At 35.5% G+C, this 14540-nt stretch overlaps 1 protein-coding gene across 2 annotated transcripts in view; it reads right to left on the reverse strand.

Annotated features, from left to right (window-relative positions):
* Positions 1-14540, reverse strand: part of LOC136028874 (E3 ubiquitin-protein ligase TRIM9-like) — a 162156-nt gene that overhangs the window by 115363 nt on the left and 32253 nt on the right. For both annotated transcript variants that reach the window (XM_065706821.1, XM_065706831.1), the window contains exon 2: positions 13805-13900. In XM_065706821.1, the coding sequence (XP_065562893.1) occupies positions 13805-13900 (96 nt within the window). The remainder of the gene's footprint in view (positions 1-13804; positions 13901-14540) is intronic.

Below are 14540 nucleotides of genomic sequence, written 5' to 3' on the forward strand. Positions count from 1 at the left end.
AAAAAAGGGTCGCGAGCCTCATTCCAGTAATGACTTGCTGCACCAAGCATAATATTTGTTGCATTCAATATTCATTATCCAGATTTGTCTATACTTCTGACAAAATACACTAGTGGTATTTCGAAGTTGGAAAAATAACGGAATTGGTTTATTTTCATGCTGATTTCTCCTTATGTACCTTGAGTTAAGCATATACAGAAGGATACAGAAATTGGTTTGAAGTTGAATTTAGCTAAACATTAAATATACAAGGATTTGGCTCTTTGGATCAAAATCGAAATTTTGCCTGAAGTAGTCAGGAATTCAAGCCGAATGGGATGAATAGGTCAATAGTTTTGATAAGAAACATATTACCATTAAACGAATACTTGGTTGATATACATTTATTGATCATCCCAGGTATCTACGCAGAAAATTATATCAGAAGAGGGTGGGACAGAAAAACAACACAAAATAAAAGTGAATTATTTTTGAAACATTTTAAGTTATGGGAAAATCATAAGAAACATGAGGTTTTGAGAAGGAGCACAGACACAGGCACTTACACAGATTTTTTTGTGATGTTCTTCATAATAAACGGTTCTATTTAATAATTTGAATAGGAAATGCCCAGAAATTCCAGAAATCTTCGGTTTTTGAGGGGAGTATGGGCCCCTTACTCAAAGCCTCTCCTCCTAGGCGCGTCTTTGCACGGACAGAAAGCCCATCAGCGCTAATGTCTGTATCAGCGAAAGTGTAGAAAACAGTCTTCCTTTCTCCTTCTGTCTTTCTTTTTTGTTTATGTTTTCTTTTGTTTTTTTCTGTTTCGTTTTTTTCATGCAGCATGTTTATTACATATGCTGTAATAAACATGTGTTTGAGCTGTTGCATAAGGCAGTACTATATTTTCTTCAGTGTTGCTAGATTTAACCGGGAACATAAACAGGCATAATAAAAAGTTAAATTTGACTAAGTTTTTCGTCCGTAACAATTCTTACATTTGAAGCTTGTTCTTATACCTTCTTAAGTTGCTTGATGCAACAGGTTGCCTTCTTAAGTTGTCGCTTATTTTCGGGAGGTTGTTCACCCCTGTTTCTTTTTTTTTTTTTCAATTTGGCACCCGCAGCTATTAAAAACTGCATAGTTGCATATGGAGGTCCTTCTTATTAAAAATTGAATCCCCAATTTCCCGTACACATTTAAAATATACATGAACGTGCAAGTTTTCACTGAACCGATTCAACTCCGTATATCAAACTACCGTATATCAAAACTAACTCCGTATATCAAAGGGGCTTTTCCTCCTCAACGCCCCGCTCTTTACGCTAAAGTCTGACTCTTTCTCTTAACTCTACTTTTTAAAACAGTAAGAAACTTTAGCGTAAAGAGCGGGGCGTTGAGGAGGAAAAGACCCTTTGATATACGGAGTAATTTCTGTTCGTTTCAAGTTTTAATGTTGCTCCTTACTTTCATTTAAAAAAACTTTTTTTTTTCTATTTAATTTCTGGACGTTTTTGAATTAATGCATGTTTTGATCTTGGCTCTCCGCAAATAAATAATTAAAACATAATTTGCATATTAATTAATTGCAATTATCGGAAGACTTTGAGAAAAAAGTAGTGAAGGATGAGGCCAAGTTCCCCTCCAATTTTCGATTACTTAAAAAGGCAAGTAGAACTTTTAGTTTTTTACAAACGTTTTCATTGGTAAAAATTATTCGTAACTTACGAATTAACTTACGTAACGAACTTCTATATTCGTATGTTTTTATTGCGTATATGAGGGGGTTCAACCCTCGTCGATACCTCGCTTTTTAAACTAAAGCTTAAATGTCCCATTTAAGCTCTAGTGACTTTGAGCTTTAAGCTTTATGCTTTAGAACTTAAATCACACTCTGAATCACAAAGGCCGTAGAATAAATAGTTGAAATTACTAAAAAATACTTTAGCGTAAAGAGTGAGGTATAACGAAGAGGTAAACCCCTCGTATGCGTAATAATTTTTGTTCGTTTTAAGTTTTAATGCTGCTCCTTACTTTCAGTAGAAAAAACTTTTCATATTTATTTTTTCATTGTTTTTTCAAATAATGCTAGAAAATCCCGCGCCCCCTTCATTGAAATTCTCTTCTCCCATGAAAAGTTCCTCCATGGAAATATCCTCCCACGTAACCCCCCTCTCAACTCTCCCCCCTAAACAAAAAAAATCCCCCTGAAAACGTCTATACACTTCCCAGTAACCATTATTATATGTAAACACAGGTCAAAGTTTGTAACCTGCAGCCCTTCCCACGGGGACTGCGGGGGAGTAAGTCGTCCCTAAAGACATAGTTATTAAGTTTTTCGACTATGGTAAATAAAATGGCTATCTCAGAATTTTGATCCGGTGACTTTTGGGAAAAATGAGCGTGGAAGGGGGCCTAGATGCCCTCCAATTTTTTGGTCACTTAAAAAGGGCACTAAAACTTTTCATTTCCATTAGAATGAGCCCTCTCGCAAAATTGTTTTTTTTCCAGGGGTCATCGTATCGACCAAGTGGTCCTAGAATGTCGCAAGAGGGCTCATTCTAACGGAAATGAAAAGTTCTAGTGCCCTTTTTAAGTGACCCAAACAATTGGAGGGCACCTACGCCCCTCCCACGCTCATTTTTTCTCCAAAGTCAACAGATCAAAATTTTGAGATAGCCATTTTGTTCCGCATAGTCAAAAACCATAATAACTATGTCTTTGGGAATGACTTACTCCCCCACAGTCCCTGGGGGAGGGGCTGCAAGTTACAAACTTCGACCAGTGTTTACATTTAATAATGGTTATTGGCAAGTGTACAGTCGTTTTCAGGGGATTTTTTTTGGTTTTGGGGTGGGGTTGAGGGGAGGGGGCTATGTGGGAGGATCTTTTCTTGGAGAAATATGTCATGAGGGAACAGAAATTCAATGAGAAGGGCGCAGAATTTTCTAAAATTACTATAAAAAAAAACAATGAAAAAATAAACATGGAAAAGTTTTTTCAATTGAAAGTAAAGAGTAGCATTGAAACTTAAAACGAACAGAGATTATTATGCATATGAGGGGTTCTAAAAACACTTTCGCATAAAGAGTGAGGTATTTAGGAGGAGATAAATACCTCGTTCTTTATGCTATAGTATTTTTAGTAATTTCAACTATTTATTCTACGGCCTTTCTGATTCAGGGGTCATTCTTAAAGAATTGGGACAAAACTTACGATTTAGTTTAAAGAGCGAGGTATTAACGAGGGTACAAACCCCCTCGTATACATAATAAAAATATAAGGTTATGAAAGTTTGTTACGTAAGTTAATTCTTAAGTTACGTATATATTTTACTAATAAAAACGTTCGTTAAAAATTAAAAGTTCTAGTTGCCTTTTTAAGTAACCGAAAAATTGGAGGGCAACTAGGCCTCCTTCTCCACCCTTTATTTCTCAAAATCGTCTGATCAAAACTAAGAGAAAGCCATTTAGCCAAAAAAGGAATTAATATGCAAATTTCATTTTAATAATTTATGTGTGGAGAGCCAAAATCAAACATACATTAATTCAAAAACGTTCAGAAATTACATAAAAAAACTAGTTTTTTTTTAACTGAAAGTAAGGAGCGACATTAAAACTTAAAACGAACAGAAATTACTCCGTATACGAAATGGGTTGTCCCCTCCGCAATCCCTCGCTCTTTACGCTAAAGTTTGACTCTTTGCCACAATTCTGTTTTTTAAAACAATTAAAAGCTTTAGCGTAAAGAGCGAGGGATTGCAAAGGGGACAACCCATTTGATATACGGAGTAATTTCTGTTCGTTTTAAGTTTTAATGTCGCTCCTTACTTTCAGTTAAAAAAACTAATTTTTTAATGTAATTGTAGATAGGAGCTTGGAACTTCTACAATAAGGTTCTCTGATACGCTGAATCTGATGGTGTGATTTTTGTTAAGATTGTATGACTTTTAGGGGGTGTTTCCCCCTATTTTCTAAAATGAGGCAAATATTCTCAAGCTCGTAACTTTCGATGCGTGTAACTGATCTTGATGAAACTTATATATTTAAAGTCAGCATTAAAATGCGATTCTTTTGATGTAACTATTGGTATCAAAATTCCATGCTTTAGAGTTTCGGTTACTATTGAGCCGGGTCGCTCCTTAACTACAGTTCGTTACCACGAACTGTTTGACTTTCATTTCTCTTATCCACTAAAACTTATATGAGCCTTAATTTTGGTTTTTGCAAGTGACGTCATGTACTTTGTTAGTACATCGTATAAGCATTTCTTATGACATTATATAATCATTTTTTTTATGTGATGTCATGCATAACAGTTGAGTTTCCAATGCACTAATTATGTATTTAAGCGAAAATTGGTATTTCGGGATATTCTCGCATAAAAAAAAAACAAAAAAAAAACGATTAAGTCGGAAGTCTGAGAAAATTCGTTAAGAGTCTTAATTTTGGTTTCATGTATTATGTTAGTACATCATATAAGCATTTTTTACGACACCGTGTAAGCATTTTCTTATATGACGTCAACATAGTATAAATAAGAATGTTCCCAACGCATCAATTATATATAAAACATAATGTCTGGTGGAAGGCCTAAAAACAAAAAATTGCAGTTGCAGTTACTATAAATGCTGATTTTTTGAGCTAGTATATATATATATATATATATATATATATATATATATATATATATATATATATATATATATATATATAGATTTTGACATGCTTTAGTCTAGGTTGTGTTAAATTAGGTCTAATTAGGCCTATAGATTCATATTTGAAATATTTATTCGTCTAGCTATCTGTCATGCACCGAATCTTGATATAAAAAGCCCTAGGTATTTCATCTAATGTCTGGTTCTTATTATCTTACTGTGTCACAAATAAAAGCCCCGAAAAATTAAGCTCACAAAGAAAACATGCAAGGTGATATGCCTTTCATCTGTCTCCTTTCTTATTCATTTCCAGTAAAATAGGAATAGTTTTGGAAAATCATGAAGCTACGAAAGAAGAAATATCTTTTCAGGAACCACATCTTTTAGAACACTAATTGAATACGACGGGAAATAATTAATACGTAAATCAAAATTATGCTAATAGAGGGTTTTATGCAACCTTTGAAAGCATCTCTTCTTAATCAAGTACTTCGTCCTGACAATTAAAATGTTATGCAATTATTGTCTTTTTAGCAGCGAACAATTTTCACACATCAGCCATTTAGCTTTGCATAATTATGTCAGTTAAGGTATCTCATGTCAAGCACTATTGTTCATCAGGAAGATGTCACCCATCTTCATTAACAGATGTGAATTTCTGCGCATCCACTAACCGAACAAGGGTTAATTCTTTCACATCCTGGAACTTTGGTCTCATGGATTTCATATTGTTATTAACAGGAGAAATTGTAATAAGGGCAAATATTTGACAAAAAGAAGGAAAGCTAATAAGGTATTTTGCTCTCAAGCCAAGAGATCTTCATAGGTGGCCAAAATAATAGAAGTCGCAGACAAACATTAAGTCTGCTAGAATCATCAAGCAACAATTAGTAAACTAGGAGTATGTTAGGGGAATGATCCAATTTGCAGAAGAGGAACAGACGAGTTTCCAGTTGTTTGTATTTGCCTGTTCATTACAGTATTTCAGAATGAATTCGAAATAATAGTTTAAACCTCGATTTAAACGGTCCTCCCACCATTCCAGGACTCTTGGTGCTTTCAAACAAATGTTACAACTCCAGTGTTTAACTAATTTAATCCATTAGCTCTGGGGTTTTTTTTGTGTGTCTTTTTTCTTTCTTTTTTATGATCATCCATGGGTTGAGTGTGTCTTTCGTTTGCATAGACTTCTAGCCTGGAGACTTCTTTTCTCGTGATATTCTTACGTTGTACATGATGAAATCGAGATTATGGTCTTTATTATTAGTTTTTAAGTTCTGAGGTGTTCCCATCATTGTATTCCTGGCTATGGAGCCTTTGGAGGGCAAAATTAAAGCATTTATCTAGGCATTTATTCATCAAATTGTCTATGAACTCAATATAATGTGCCAATGAACATGTGTTCATCTGACCGGATATAAGTAACAATAGTTAATGCAGTAGGCTACTTGGTTTGTAACGCTTCAAGCAGTAATTGTTTAAAAAATTATACTCTAGCACATAAAAATGTAGGATAATACTACTTCATGCATTATGATTTTACACTTTTTTGTGTGTGTGTCAACATATATGCTACGTATTTGTATGTCTTTTCTGGCTAAATTACATATATATATATATATATATATATATATATATATATATATATATATATATATATATATATATATATATATATATATATATATATATATATATATATATATATATATATATATATATATATATATATATATATATATATATACATACATATATATATATATATATATATATATATATATATATATATATATCGGCGGCTTCACCGCCGGGACCCAGCATGGCACGCGGCAGGCTTCTATATATGGATTCTCGTTGTCCCTTGTGTTCTAACCGCAGACAGCGTGGTAGGTGGCACGTGGCAGGCATTCTATATATGGATTCTCATTGTCCCTTGTGTTCTAACCGCAGATATATATATATATATATATATATATATATATATATATATATATATATATATATATATATATATATATATATATATATCATGAAAAGAGAAATCACCAATGCAACAGCACAAACACACACACACACACACACACAAAAAAAAAAAAAAAAAAAAAAGAGACAGAAGGAGAAAAGGAAGACTATATATATATATATATATATATATATATATATATATATATATATATATATATATATATATATATATATATATATATATATATATATATATATATATATATATATATATATCATGAAAAGAGAAATCACCAATGCTACAGCACAAACGCAAAAAAAAAAGAAAAAAAAAAAAAAAAAAAGAGAGAGACAGAAGGAGAAAAGGAAGACTGTTTTCCTAAATTAGTGATTAATATAGACCAGCACTTGAATGAGGCCTTAACCCTACTCATCCATACAATCACATAGGTCAAACAGCATAGCCACACACAATCAACCATAAAGAATAATCCATGGACAGGCAGTCATGTCGTCAATAAGTATAAGTCGTCATTTACCAAACAATAGAAAAAAATAATATAGACAAATAATTCAGAGGCAACACCCAACATAAGGGCTCATCAGGAGAATCAGGAGAATAATATCAGGAGAATAATATTAAATGTATTATGTAGAAACATCCTTTTTACACTACTACTGCTACTAACAACTCAGTGCAACACAACAGACCAACACAGATACGCACGCTCCTCCTTAAAGCCTCCTTCTTTAATCCCTCCCAAGTAGCTTTAGTTTCCCTAAAATCCTTCCTTACGACCTCATCTCATCCAATTCGGGGATGATATTTTTTTTTCTGCCCGAGATGGTTGGCCGAAAAGGGCGATATTTGGCATTCGGTCATTTTTCATCCACAGAACCTGTCCTAGCCATCTTTACCCTGTTCTCATTACAGCCCTTGAAAGAGATTGAACCGCATTTTGTGCACAATTTACTGTTTGAAATACGGTCAGAAATATGAGCACTCAAAACAATCCATATCAATCATTCCTCTGGAAAGCACTTAATAAATCCTCCTCCACATTTTGGAGCGCCCACATTTCAAAACTATACCTGACCACAGTCATCAGTGTTGCTTCCATTATTCTAATCTTGGTTCACAGACACAGATTAGATCTATATTTTTACGTGTTTTTGACTTTCCTCCCTAAGACACCATCTGCTACTTCAAAACCAATATTTTTGTTAAATTATTCCACCCATTTCCTACGTCGTCCAATTTTTTGACTCTTTAGTTTAATATTTAACTGTCCCTGAAAAGTTTCAATAACAAATATATTCTTATTAATAAATGATACGACGGCAAAAAAAAGAGTAGACAAAATCAGCATAAAAAAAAAAATTACTACTTGCATGCGGCGCGCAATTTATTTATATTTAACATATATAGTGCAAAGAAGAAAGAGCTTATGCATTTCAAATGGATGGATAACTTCTGCTAAATCTGTCAATAACAGCAAATATAGCAATATCAAACTGTGGAGTGAAAACTTAAAAAAAAGTAAAGATCCCTCATTAGCTCTTATTAACAAGAACTAAGAGCTCATAAGGCACTTGTGACGAGGTCGGAAGAGCCAAGAGCCAAGTGCTCATATGGTATGAGCTCTAGCAAAATTCTAAGAATCAACAGATTGCTTTAAAGGAAAATCAGAGGCCTAATGCCGGTGGGGATTTAAAATAAGAGCTCTGAGTCACGAGGTCCTTCTAAAAATTAAAATTCATTAAGATCCGATGACCCATTCGTAAGCTAAAAATACCTCAATTTTTCTAATTTTTCCTCTCCCTTCAGCCCCCCCAGATGGTCGAATCGGGGAAAACGACTTTATCAAGTCAATTTGGGCAGCTCCCTAACTCGCTTACCAATTTTCACCGTCCTAGCACGTCCAGAAGCACCAAACTCGCCAAAGCACTGAACCCCACCACCTAATTCCACCAAAGAGAGCGGATCCAGTCCGGTTACGTCAATCACGTATCTACAACATTTATAAGCGTTTTCCAAGGTTTCCGGTTTCTCCCTCCAACTACCCCCAATGTCAAAAAGATCTGGTCGGGATTCGAAATAAGAGCTCTGAGACATGAGTTCCTTCTAAATACCAAATTTCATTAAGATCCGATCGCCCGTTCTTAAGTTAAAAATACCTCAATTTTTCTGAGTTTTCAAAATTAACAGCCCCCAGCTCCCTCCAAGGGAACGGATCCGTACATATTAAGTCAATCTCGTATCTATAACTTGTGCTTATTCTTCCCATCAAGTTTCATCCTGATCTCTCCAACCTAAGGGTTTTCCAAGATTTCCCGTTTCCAAGATTTCTGTTTCCCCGCTCCAGCCCTCTCTGTCTCCAGATCCGATTCGAATTGAAAATGGAGCATCTGAGACATAAGATTCTTCTATATATCAAGTTTCATTAAGATCCGATCACCCATTCGTAAGATACCTCGATTTTCACGTTTTCCAAGAATTCCGGTTCCCCCCTCCCAACTCCCTTCAACGTCACCGGATCTGGTCGAGATCTAAAATGAGAGTTCTAAAGCACAAGATCCTGCAAGATATAAAATTTTATTAAGATCTGATCACCCGTTTGTAAGTTAAAATACCTCATTTTTTCTAACTTTTCCGAATTACTCCCCTCCCAACTCCACCAAATAGAGCGGATCCGGTCCTGTTATGTCAGTCACCTATCTTGGACTTGTGCTTATTCTTTCCATCAGGTTTCATCCTGATCCCTCCGCTTTAAGTGTTTTCCAAAATTCCCCCCCCCCCTTTTGACACTGGATCCGGTCGGGATTTAAAATAAAAGAACTGAGTTTCGAGGTCCTTCTAAATATGAAATTTCATTAAGTTACGATCATTCTTTCGTAAGTAAAAAATACCTAATTTGTTCTAATTTTTTGAGTTAACCCTCCCCCCAACTCCCCCAAAGCGAGCAGATCCATTCCTGTTATGTCAATCCATTATATAGGACTTGTGCTTATTTTTCCCACCAAGTTTTACCCCGATCCCTCCACTCTAAGCATTTTCCAAGATCATAGGTTCCGCCCCCCAACTTCCCCTTCACTGGATCCGGTCGGGATTTAAGATAAAAGCTCTGAGACACGATATCCTTCTAAATATCAAATTTCATTAAGATCCTATCACTCCTTCTTAAGTTAAAAATACCTCATTTTTTTAATTTTTCAGAATTAACCCTCCTCCCCCAACTCCTCCAAAGAGAGCGGATCCGTTCCGGTTATTTCAATCACGTATCTAGGACTTATGATTATTTTTACCAACAAGTTTTATCCCGATCCCTCCATTCTAAGCGTTTTCCAAGATTTTATGTCCCCCCCCCCGAACTCCCCCAATGTCACCGCATCCGGTCACGATTTAAAATAAGCTCTAAGACACGATATCCTTCCAAAAATCAAATTTCATTAAGATCCGATCACTCCTTCGTAAGTCAAAAATACCTCATTTTTTCTAATTTTTCAGAATTAACCCTCCCTCCCCCTAACTCCCCCAAAGAGATCGGATCCGTTACGGTTATGTCAATCATGTATCTAGGACTTATGCTCATTTTCCCTACCAAGTTTCATCCCGATCCCTCAAGTCTAAGCGTTTTCCGAGATTTTAGGTTCACCCCTCAATTCCCCCCAATGTCACCGGATCCAGTCGGAATTTAAAATAAGGGCTCTGAGACACGATATTCTCCCAAACTTTAAATTTCATTAAGATCCGATCACTCCTTCGTAAGTTAAAAATACCTCATTTTTTCTAATTTTCAGAATTAAACCACCACCACCCCCTCCCCAACTCCCCCAAACAGAGCATATCCGTTCTGGCTATGTTAATCACGTATCTAGGACTTCTGCTTATTTTCCCCACCAAGTTTCATCCCGATCCCTCCACTCTAAGCTTTTTCCAAGATTTTAGGTCCCTACCCCAACTCTCCCCAATGTCACCGGATCTGGTCGGGATTTAAAATAAGAGCTCTAAGACGCGATATCCTTCCAAACATAAAATTTCATTAAGATCATCACCCGTTCGTATGTTAAAAATACTTCATTTTTCCTATTTTTGCCGAATTAACCGACCCCCCACTCCCCACCCCCAGATGGTCAAATCGCGAAAACAACTATTTCTAATTTAATCTGGTCCGGTCCCTGATACGCCTGCCAAATTTCATCGTCCTAACTTACCTGGAAGTGCCTAAAGTAGCAAAACCGGGACAGACAGACCGACAGACTGACAGAATTTACGATCGCTACATGTCACTTGGTTAATACCAAGTGCCACAAAAACAAAACACCCAAATTCTAAATCCCTTTCTTAAATTTAAGATTTTCATTACTATTTTTCTCTCCGAAATTTTAAACGCTCATTATATGCCCATCTAAATAAAATATTAAGCTCCATCATCTGAAAGAACCAAAAGTAATTGATTCAGGGAACGCTTGAAGAAAATACTGTGGATAAGCAATACGTACATTATAGTGATTAAAATCAATGAATAGCTGATGACGCACAATTAAGATGCCCAAATTCTGGTGTGCCAGACGATTGCTAGTTGTAATGAACCGAAAGAGTTTTGTCTGTATTGCCTAGTGTTTTACGACGCATTAATGGTAATAATTCGCCATTATAGGGAGCGCCGTGGAATGCATCTCGGTCTATTGTACTGTCCATGTCTTTGAAAACACCGCAAAGAATCTAATTACTTACCTTAGCGGATCCAAAAATTAAAATGAATAATACTTCAGCGACACTGAAATGAAAATTTTTTTTGTATGAAATGGCATGTAAAACATGAATTTGTTGTTACCGCTAAAGCTATTTAAAGCAGTTTCCCAAAACCAAAAATAGTGTAAATTACAAGGCACGTGCAATGTTGATGGAAGACTATCAGGTCTGGAGTAAGGAGGTACGGCATGACGTAAGCGTACTACATATGGCGCGATGTTTACCATGCGTGGCAGAACAACACTTGTGTTTTACGTGTTAGTGACAATTCGTTTTGGAAGATGGCGCCATTAGAAATTTTAAACAATTCCAGAATGGGTTTTCTCAAAGATATTCTCTAAGAGGTACTTTCTTGATATACAAAATCGTTCTTTCATCTCCATTAATGACCTCAAGATTTTATAGATTTTTGTGCAGTCTAGATGTGCAGACACAGAAGAAATAGTAGTATATAATTCGTTAACAATTCGCCAAAGTTTCACGGATTACTACAAGTATTGGCAGGATTTTGTCTATTTTCAGTTTGAAAGTAGAGGACATTATAATGTTGGAAAACAAAAATTGTCAACACAACTTTTTCTCTCAACAACCGTCTGGTTTGAGCAATCTTCAAAATGTTTAAAAAGATGTGTTAGTTACTTTTAAAGAAGGGTAAAATATATTTACCACTTCGAAAAATATAGGAACTGATATTCACAGAAAATTCCTCTAAGTAATTAGACAATAAGAGTTTACTAACTACATTTCCAGCTCAGAGTTCTAATGAATGGCGGATTCATCCCATTAAAAATTTTGAGAGACTTATAACTGAAAGCAGCTTTTCAGAACCACTTTTACGTACCTCATTGCGCAACATTTGCTTCCAAGATATTATTAACGGTTAACGAGTTAGAGGATCTTAGCTCATTGTGGCGTTCGAATTCTGCGACATGTTTGCCTCCAGGAGGGTCGATTCGTAGTTGAAGGCTCGATGGTTGACAACCAGCCTGGATCCCGGGCTCTCGCTATAATTCTTGAACCCGCCAAGCAGCTCTAAGCCTGACTGGCTTACGTAGTTAACCAGCTGAGTAGTTAACCAGGTTTCACTTTGATCAACGCCCAGCTTCCTCCAAAACGACTACGTGAAAAACTCATATCCTTGTTTGGATATCGCATCATCAGGGTATTATAATACGTGGCTGAATCATCAGAGGCACCTTCATTTGATGACATTTGTTATGGGTTCCAGTTTTCCAGCTCTATGTGAATGATACCATTGCTTCTCAGACTGTCCAACCTTCAGAATAAACCGAAGGCATTTATAGCAGAAACCCTCTAAATCTGGGACATCCAAGGCTTCCAAGGGCCGGATTTCACAGGCAGAAAGTAGTATTAGCACCAATCATGCGTCAAATATTCGGAGTCTCCGTCACTTGGTGTTTAGTCCAAAGAGGTGCCATCAGATGGAGAAAAAAGGCCCAAGCGGGAAAAAAAAGGCGATACAAGAGACTTTTATATAGATACTAGCCAAATTGTACTGTTTGCCCCCACTCACTCTTGGATTCAGCTTTTAGGAGACGTATATGTAGGCCTATCTATTCACTTTACTTGGCTCTAATAAAAAAGTTTCTTGAAATGAAACTTCGCTTGTGTATTCCTTTAATAAAATACATGAATATGATCATACAATTATCATTTTTGAAAATAATTTAAATAAAATAAATTACTGCAATTTTTATCATGACTTCGAAATTCCATCTTTTATTTACTTTTTTCTAAGAAATAGCTGATTCTAGAACATTTTAACTAATTTTAACTAAAAATTACAAGATTTTTTTACTAGCGCCGGTAAAATGCCGCTTGAAAAGTTGATGATATTACATTTCACCAAAATTGATAGTTAGACAACCGGTACGTTTATTTTTCCGGGTCTTTTTGCATTACCTTTTGTAATCACAACCACCAGAAAGTCGAAGCTATTTTGTCGAATACAATTTTGTGTTTTAACACTTGTTTTTGATATATTTTTAGATTATTTTTGATCCAATCCAAAACTGACACCAGAAGTTTATACAGATTTCAATTAAAGCGTAATTCGTCTTTCGTAGATTTGAAAGAGGCTAGTTACAACTACCCCCACTTCCCCATTGCACTTCCTGGCTGAAGGGCCAAGAAACAGAGATCAGCACCACAGGTAGGGACTGTAAAGTCCAACGCCGTATTCTTCAGTTACAATTACCGTCTTCCCAGAACTCGGGTCTAACACATTAAAAGTAGCAATTTCTGACTTTGAACTGTGCAAATCTGGTTTTGTAAAAAGGAAATCATATTCCATATCTGATACACAATTTTATATTTTTCTTTTTCTTAAATTTTATATTTCTAATACATGAGATTCATAGCCTTGCTGATATTAAATAATAGACATTAAAAAACAATTATACAAAAAAAAAACCTCGACTTACATTTAGCTTTTCTGAGGCAGCTTTCAATCGCTGAATAAATTCGGTTACGGCCCGTGCCTTCTCTGACAACTGCTGCAGGGATTGTGACAACTCCGTCTGGGGAAAAAAGCAAAACAAATTATAAAACATACGAGATTAACACTCCGAAAATTCGGGATTAATATCAGCAGCATAATAGGTTTCTAAGAGCAAGAGCAGTTAATTTGGACAGACCTAACGGAAGAAATATAAAACTACAGTGGATTGGCCTTCAATAAATTGCCCTAATTTAATCCTATTTTATTGATATTTCTCATTTTATCATTATTATTGTGTGTTCCTTATCCTGAATAGAAAACTTGCTTTCTGTGCCTTTTTTGGGAGCAAATTAGCGGAAGATAAATGACAAGTTGGATTTAAACGGGATTTGAGGCTCCCATAAACTGGTATAAAACTAAGAAAACAGATAATTTTGTTCATAGGATCTTAGTAATGAAACATTTCAAGTCAAATTCCTTGCATATTAGATCTAATACTTCCCATGAACTCAAATTAAGGGGTGATTTTAGTTTCCAGAGGAGGTGCACACTTTTAGGGGTTGCGTTTATCGTGTCAACAAGAGGAAGGTTTAAAGAGACTTTTAGAGTTGACGATGGGAAGATAGATTACGAAAATTCTCCAAATTTTGTCCAGAACTTTGTACGTCACATCGCTCTATATAAAAAGAATTTCAGTTGCATTATGAAATATACTATGA

Source organism: Artemia franciscana, chromosome 1, assembly GCF_032884065.1.
Source record: "Artemia franciscana chromosome 1, ASM3288406v1, whole genome shotgun sequence".
Lineage (NCBI taxonomy): Eukaryota > Metazoa > Arthropoda > Branchiopoda > Anostraca > Artemiidae > Artemia > Artemia franciscana.